This window comes from Lepidochelys kempii, chromosome 6, assembly GCF_965140285.1.
Source record: "Lepidochelys kempii isolate rLepKem1 chromosome 6, rLepKem1.hap1, whole genome shotgun sequence".
NCBI classification, from domain to species: Eukaryota; Metazoa; Chordata; order Testudines; family Cheloniidae; genus Lepidochelys; species Lepidochelys kempii.
The window spans coordinates 100,443,631-100,452,186 of NC_136385.1; the positions used below are offsets into that span (position 1 = coordinate 100,443,631).

Consider the following 8,556-nt stretch of genomic DNA (forward strand, 5'->3'; position numbering starts at 1 on the left):
ATTTAGAATTGGAAAAGGTAAAAAGAAGGGCAACAAAAATGATTAGGGGTATGGAACAGCTTCCATATGAGGAGAGATTAAAAAGAATGGGATTGTTCATCTTAGAAAAGAGACGATTCAGGGGGATATGATAGAGGGCTATAAAGTCATGAGTAGTGTAGAGAAAGTGAATAAGGAAATGTTATTTACCCCCTTCACATAAAACAAGAACCAGGGGTCACCCAATGAAATTAATAGGAAGCAGGTTTAAAACTGACATAAGAAAGTATTTCTTCACACAGTGCAGTCAACCTGTGAAACTCGTTGCCAGGGGATGTTGTGAAGGCCGAAAGCATAACTGGGTTCAAAAAAGAATTAGGTAAATTCATGGAGGGTAGGTCTTTCAATAGCTATGAGCCAAGGTGGTATGGGATACTAACCCATGCTCTAGGTGACCCTAACCCGCTGACTGCAAGAAGCTGGAACTGGACAACAGGGAATGGATTGCTCGATAATTGCCATATTCTGTTTCATTTACTCTGAAGCATCTGGCACTGGTAACTGTTAGAAGGTAGTATGCTGGGCTAGATGGATCATTGGTCTGACCCAGTATTGATATTCTTATGTTCCTATGTTAAAACAATAAATGAGGCACTGTAATAAACTATCACATCAGAGTCTGATCTGGATCTGACATGGCTACAAATAAAGAAATCCATTTGACAGCATGTGAAGTATCCCCCACAGCTCTAAAAATCAGGAAAACTAGCTACAACTTTTTTGGGAAAAAGTGACTAGATTCTGCTATTCTTGTTTATTACTCGGAATATTTCTATGAAGACGGGACCTTTGTTTCTGTAGAGCTCCTGCTACTAGTTCCCCCCTTGATACCATGGTCTTTTCTTTGTATTGACAACATACATATATAACAAACATTTCCAGAGCAACCGAAGTGTAATGTTGCAAACAGGCATCAGGTGGAGAACAAGTAGCAGGAACAGAGAAACTTCTGAAAACAAAGATCCCCTTTTACATGCAATAGGAATGAAGAGGAAAGCACTTTGAAGAAATAGGATATTCAGAGAGGCATTAGTAGTATTTTGCACTTTCATAGACCCTTCCATCTGAATATCATAAAGTGTTTTGCAGACATCAGTGAACTGAGCATTACAATCCCCTGGTGAACTAGATAGTTATCCCCATTTCATAGATGTGGCAACTGGGTTCAGAAGGGGCTAAAGCCAGGAATAGAATCCAGATCTCCTTCCTGGTCTTGTACTTGTAGGGATGGACAGCCCCGTCCAGATAAAGTCAGAACTCCTGCGCCAATCCTTCACTCCTTTTTAGAACCCAACCTTTTTTGAAGTTCTGAAACATATGGATAAGTTGGTTGATTGTTGTTATTTCCAGTGTGTATGCAGGAACAGAACTGATCATGAGGGAAACCATTCTCCTAGTATTTCTGGCCAGAAACCTGGTGAGACCCTGGAGTCAGAGATTGGAATTATATTCCCAGCTGTTACATTGACTTGCAAGTCACATAATTTCTCTATATCTTAGTTTCCCCATCTATAAAAGGAATGATAATGCTTCCCTATCTTGAAGAGGACTTGACTGAAAAGCACTTGGGAATCCTTGGAAGATGCTATAGAAGGGGAACATATTACTGTGTTCTTGTTCTTGTCATTATTATTAGGATGTCTCAACAGAATTCCAAACTTTTGGAGGCTCTCCCAGCCATAGTGATTGGCATCACCACTGGCTCTAAGGAATTTTAGCCAAAGAGGTCCACAACACCTCAACACTCTTCAAGCAGTTGTGATGTTGAACTCCCATAATCCAAGCAACTCATTTTAGCTATATTATTTGTTTACTTGAAAGGAAATTTTACAACATATTACATCAATATATTTTTATGCTGATGCCTGATTAATTCTCTTACATATTTCTTAATGACAGCTGCTTGCACGTGCCACTGAGGAATACTTTTAATGCTTAGCTGTTTGAACAGTTTAGCGTTCCCATGTTCTTCCTGGAGTAATTACAGGCTAAAACTCTTGTGTAAAAAATTCCTTAGCATCGTTACTAGTAAAATCTTTGCCTGTTAGCACTGAAAATATGTTAATCTGATGAACTTTCTACTCAGGGTGTTGTTTTTCTTTCTGTATCTCTCTGACTCTACAATTAAAATTGACTGTTATTATTATTCCTTGTATTACCATAGTGACTAGGAGCCCTGGTCATGGAGCAGGACCTGTTGTGCTAGGTGCTAGTGAGTTTCATTCTCTGATTCTCCTGCACTAGCTGAATGCTGCAACATTTGGGTTGCAGACACTGCAGAGGAATGTTTTTGCCTTGCTAAAGAGCTGTTTCCATTGAAATTTAAAAAGAAAGGATCAGAATGAGTGAAGTTGGCTCCGAGGTGTATACATTACCTCTCCCTGCACCAGCAATGCCTTTGCAGAACAGGGAAATGTTATCCTGAAGTAAGGGAGGTTTTCAGTGTAAACACTGCCCTCCCACCACAGAGTAGCAACTGAAGTTCCCTAGAAACCCCTGTGAAAGCTGCTGAATCAGAGCATTGCGCTGCATCATGTCTTCGCCCCCTACCTGGCTAGCACTACCCATTTCTTGAGCAGTGTTGGCCCTTTCCAGATCTCACAGCACAAAGCAGGTTGTGATCTGTCACCCCTCCTGCAGGACTGCCCACCTCAGGAGCTCTGGACTAGTTTATACAAGAGCAGGAAGTTAACATAAAGCTTGACAATTGTCATAAATATAAAGGGAAAGGTAAACCCCTTTAAAATCCCTCCTGGCCAGAGGAAAAATCCTCTCACCTGTAAAGGGTTAAGAAGCTAAAGATAACCTCGCTGGCACCTGACCAAAATGACCAATGAGGAGACAAGATACTTTCAAAAGCTGGGAGGAGGGAGAGAAACAAAGGGTCTGTGTCTGTCTATATGCTGCTTTTGCTGGGGATAGACCAGGAATGGAGTCTTAGAACTTTAGTAAGTAATCTAGCTAGGTATGTGTTAGATTATGATTTCTTTAAATGGCTGAGAAAAGAACTGTGCTGAATAGAATGACTATCCCTGTCTGTGTGTCCTTTTTGTAACTTAAGGTTTTGCCTAGAGGGATTCTCTATGTTTTGAATCTAATTACCCTGTAAGATCTCTACCATCCTGATTTTACAGGGGTGATTTCTTTACTTCTATTAAAAGTCTTCTTGTAAGAAAACTGAATGCTTTTTCATTGTTCTCAGATCCAAGGGTTTGGGTCTGTGGTCCCCTATGCAAATTGGTGAGGATTTTTACCAAACCTTCCCCAGAAAGTGGGGTGCAAGGGTTGGGAGGATTTTGGGGGGAAAGATGTGTCCAAACTATGTTTCCCAGTAAACCCAGTTAGAGTTTGGTGGTGGCAGTGGAGATCCAGGGACAAAGGATAAAATTAATGTGTACCTTGGGGAAGTTTTAACCTAAGCTGGTAAAAGTAAGCTTAAGAGGTTTTCATGCGGGTCTCCACATCTGTACCCTAGAGTTCAGGGTGGGGGAGGAACCTTGGCAACATTTCTGCAGATATCATTGTACTTTATACAGAGCCTATTTTTATTCACCCTAAACATGGGGCCTAAGTAACTGTGTCCCATCAGCCTCTTCTGTAAGACAAGAAGCTAAATTGGTCCCAAGAGCTATAAGGGTTTCCATTTTCTCCATGGTATTTGCTAAGTAATTTCCCTTGGCAGGTAGAGCTTCTTGCTCTGTTGTGTGACAGATGTCTCTACTTTTAAACATTCAGACTGGATTTTCTGTTCTCTGTGCAGAGAAGAAGAGCTTCGGTATTTGAGTTTCATTGAAGATGTAACAGATGAAATTCTGAAGCTTGGATTATTTTCCAACAGGTTAGATATCTTTGTTTTAGGGTTTGTAGGGACTGGGCTCAAAACAGACTGGATTCTGTAAGCAGTGTGGAGTGCAGTATCTCTGACCCTGGTGACATTTTTATAATAAGATTTTGGCATTTAACCTCCTATTAAATACAGTTCTAAAAACATAACTTCCCTTTGCTCTCATTCTCTCTCCTTTACTTTTACTTCTGTTGTAGATCTTGGCACATCTTCATAGTCTGCTCTCTTTCTTCCTCTCCTCTTTCATCTCTTGTCACTCTTCTCCTATCAGAGATGCATAGATTTTAAGGCCAGAGGGGACCATTGTAATAATCTAGGCTGACCTCCTATATAACACAAAGCAAGGAACCTCACCCAGTAATTTCTGCATCAAGCCCATAATTTCTGTTTCAATTATAACGTATTTTCTAGAAAGATCTCCAATCTTATAGATCTCAAATGATTGAGAATCCACCATGTCCCTTGGAAAGTTGTTCCAATGTTTATTCTCCCTTACTGTTAAATTCTGTCTGTGCACTGAATTCTCTTCCTCTGTCTCTCATTTCTCATCCCCAACAACCAGCCCGTTCTCTTTCTCTTTCCCTGTTTCCAGTCTCTCCTTTCTTTCCCTCACTCTCACTAATTCTTTTTTCTTTCTGTTCTCAATCTGTTTCCTCATACCCCCCACTCTTTCCTTCATGCACATTCTCTACCCTTCTACTCCACTTTCTCGTTCCCCCACTCCAAATCAAGTGGAGCAGAGGGGCACAGCCCATACCAATCCTGGCCCTGACAGGGATGCCCTAGCAGCATCTCCTTCCTGACTCTCTCCTCACAGTTTCTTCTCCCCAGTCTCTGAAGAAGGGACCAGAGGTTCTCTCTGCACCTTCCCCACAGGCCATGACAGGGGGCCTCAGGGATCTTCTCTCCCTTGCCATAGCGAGCTGCAGAAGCTGTGTTTTGTCTCTTCCCCCTCCCCAGGCCTGGGACAGGGGGTCTGCTGGGAGTATAGGATTATGCTTGTACCTCTGCACATCAGCAGTGTCATAAATATAAAGGGAAGGGTAACCACCTTTCTGTATAAAGAAAAGGAGTACTTGTGGCACCTTAGAGACTAACCAATTTATTTGAGCATAAGCTTTCGTGAGCTACAGTTTCCACAATATGCATCCGATGAAGTGAGCTGTAGCTCACGAAAGCTTATGCTCAAATAAATTGGTTAGTCTCTAAGGTACTCCTTTTCTTTTTGCGAATACAGACTAACACGGCTGTTACTCTGACACCTTTCTGTATACAGTGCTATAGAATACCTCCTGGCCAGAGGCAAAATCCTTTCACCTGTAAAGGGTTAAGAAGCTAATGTAACCCCGCAGGCACCTGACCCAAAATGGCCAATGGGGGGACAAGATTCTTTCAAATCTGGAGGTGGGGGAACAAAGAGTTTGGGCTGTCTGTGTGATGCTTTTGCCGGGAACAGATCAGGAATGCAGCCTTACAACTCCTGTTAAATTAGTAAGTAATCTAGCTAGGAAATCTTTAGATTTTCTTTTGTTTAATGGCCTGTAAAATAAGCTGTGCTGGAGGGAATGTATATTTCTGTTTTTGTGTCTTTTTGTAACTTAAGGTTTTGCGTAGAGGGATTCTCTATGTTTTGAATCTGATTACCCTGTAAGGTATTTACCATTCTGATTTTACAGAGGTGATTCTTTTACCTTTTTGTTCTTAAGATCCAAGGGTTTGGGTCTGTGTTCACCTGTACCACTTGGTGAGGAGTATTATCAAGCCTTCACCAGGAAAGGGGGTGTAGGGCTTGAGGGGATATTTTGGGGGAAGATGTCTCCAAGTGGTCTCTTTCCCTGTTCTTTGTTTAAAACACTCGGTGGTGGCAGCATACTGTTCAAGGACAAGGCAAAGTTTGTACCGTGGGGAAGTTTTTAACCTAAGCTGGTAAGAATAAGCTTAGGGGGTCTTTCATGCAGGTCCCCACATCTGTACCCTAGAATGCAGAGTGGGGATGGAACCTTGACAAGCAGCGACTATGGCGAGGAGTTATGGGATTGTGAATGCTTCAGCCTGTGGCGTCTGCTCACTCTACCTGAGCTGAGACTGGCTAAGACAGAGCAAGGGGTACATCAGTTAGTGTTCTCATTCAGCCCTATGACAAGGCTTGGCCCACTGAGCAAATGTCTGTTAGCATGTAAACACAATGTTGGCCCCTTTGTGACAAAGTATAATGAGGGCAATATGATTATTTCCCCTTAGTAAATGCATGAAGACTCTGGAGCTTGGATCCTTTACTCATATACGCTTGTTTAGGACATTGTATCTTTCTCTCCTCAAAATAATGATCTGCCTGAGCCTTACTTATTTATTTATTTTTAGGGCTTTGGAGAGATTGTTTGAGCGTCACATAGAGCAAAATAAGCACCGTTTGGATGAGGTATGTTCGTTTTCCAAACACAGTGTGTAATGTTCTCAGTCCATGTATGTGACTTCAGAGAGGTCTTTCCACAGTGCACTTTTAAAAATGCTGCAGATGTAATCATAACCCTCAATACAGATCCACCTTTTGAATGAGAGATTGTGTGCTGGTACTTTGTCAGCGGTGCAAGTGGGAATTGTGACCTTTCTAGATCACCCACATCATGCATACTTTCACACAGTGGGTAACAGTTATTTCAGCAAGTTGATTGTTTGCTACAAAGTAATTATAAGAATAATTAAGTTACTTGATTTTATGCATCCTGTATTTCCTCAAAAATGTAACTATATGGAACATACTAATTTGAAAATAAATTCTTAATACATTCAGCTATTTGGACTATGAAATCTGTTACAGATCCTGTCTTAAGACTGCAGGCAGCTGTGCAGTGGGCCATAAGTGATTAAGAACCTTATTTCTTCCCTTAAATTCTAGAACAAAATGCGCCACCTCCTGGATGTCCTCAAAGTCGACGTGGGGTGCAGCACAGAGAAATCTGAGAGAGTCAATGGCAGCATGGAAGTGATTGACCCATTTGATCTGGAAAGATTTGAGACCTTGGACCAGCTCCAGTTTACCAGCAAAAACTGGAAACAAAATAAGACTACAAAAAGTGAAGAGTTCCTAAAAGCCATGGATTTATTATCAAAGGAGACAGACAAACTAAACCACTCCTTACACAGTGAAATGTCAAAGCAGATGCATGACAAGGATATCTTTTCAAAAGATATAACTGAAGTGGTGAGTGTTGGAACAGATCCTTACTCTTCAGTGCAATCTGAAGAAGCCTCAGGTATTTCACACACATTTGAGCCAACACTGAACTCAACCACTTGTGACAGTGACTTTGAATCAAATAAGGAACTTGATGATCTTGAGGAAAACTTTGCAGAGGCCCTTCAAATTTCCTCTATGTAAAGTAGTAGACAAGAACTAGCTGCAGAACAGGACAGTAGACTGTTGCAGAGAGCTGACATTTGTTAAATAAATGCTAGTGAATCATTCATTTTACCTTTAACTTTTCTCTTTGGACACTGCTATAGCCTCTCCAGCAGGAATACAAGTATTTTTAATCAGGCTTTAACTGATCCATGTACTAACATACACCTGTAGTGTGTCAAATGTCACTGGTTAAAAAGGACTTTATATATTTCAGCTAAGTGTCTAATTTGGAAATAACTGTTGAAAATACTAAAATTAGAGACATTTTTAGGATTATTAGAGAGGTAATAATTTATATTATTTATTCTTTGTTTTTTATAATAAATGAGTGCAATAACTGAAACATTTAAAGCACAGTTGTGATACAATAAGCTTTTGCCACCAAGGGCTAAGATCACAGCTTAAGCTGTAACTGAACATTTCAGTATCACTTTGCAGGGAGAATTTAGGATTGATTAGCATCAAAAAACAAGACACAGAGTTTAGTGTCTGCAGGAAATGTGCAGCATGAACATGGAGTCTCTTGCATCCACGTTGAAGGGGATTTCTGCATTTCTTGGCACTCCTAGTCCATTGTTCAAGGTTGTCCTAAATACCCAAGAGGAGATGAACCCCTCTTCAAATCCAGTTACATAGGAATGACCTATGTACATACAGTCACAGTCTGAAACATGAGCATTTCTCTGTGCCAGTGACTGGCTGCTAGGAGGTGCTCCCTCCTCCTTTCACTCCCTTCTTTCCTGTGTTAATACGCCAGATTTTTTTCTACCCTGTCTTTACCTGCTGTAGAAAGCAGTGGGACTTCTCCCATAATAGCAACCGGCAGTCTTTACTTAGCCAGCAAGATGGCAGGAGGTTAAGAAAGGATATCTTTCGGTAACTGCTGCAGTCGGCTGGCTTTGTTGGTACACTGTTTTAATCTGGATGTTCATGACTCAGTTGATATTTTAGGAGGGTGGAGATTTTGCAACAGTTGTCAAACTGCACAACACTAAAATGTACAGCTCAGTTTCCTGCACTGAGGAAAGCCTTGATTTAAAGTGCTGCGTATATTTTTATTTTAATAAACTGACAAGAGTTGGGCTTTAGTTCATGATCAGGAGTTTTTGGCTAAAACATCAGGCATGTAGATAGGGCAGGTTTTTATTTATACACATGAAACGTACTGCACTGGCAAACTGAGAGACTGAAGTTCTTTGTTTATCCATAGTACAGCTACAGCCTGAACAGTAGCTGAGCAAGCTTCATGCTGTAGCTGCACCAAGGTGTC

General features: G+C 41.1%; 1 protein-coding gene across 6 annotated transcripts in view; it reads left to right on the plus strand.

Moving 5' to 3' along the window:
• The window catches only part of SPATA7 (spermatogenesis associated 7), a 77,307-nt gene extending 69,957 nt beyond the window's left edge, over positions 1 to 7,350 (plus strand). For 5 of the 6 annotated variants that reach the window (XM_073349369.1, XM_073349366.1, XM_073349367.1 and 2 more), the window contains 4 exons: positions 3,242 to 3,279; positions 3,775 to 3,877; positions 6,245 to 6,302; positions 6,780 to 7,350. In XM_073349369.1, the coding sequence (XP_073205470.1) occupies positions 3,242 to 3,279; positions 3,775 to 3,877; positions 6,245 to 6,302; positions 6,780 to 7,262 (682 nt within the window). In that variant the 3' untranslated portion in view covers positions 7,263 to 7,350. The remainder of the gene's footprint in view (positions 1 to 3,241; positions 3,280 to 3,774; positions 3,878 to 6,244; positions 6,303 to 6,779) is intronic. The other variant, XM_073349368.1, reaches the window with a different exon arrangement.
• Positions 7,351 to 8,556: the final 1,206 nt, after the last annotated feature.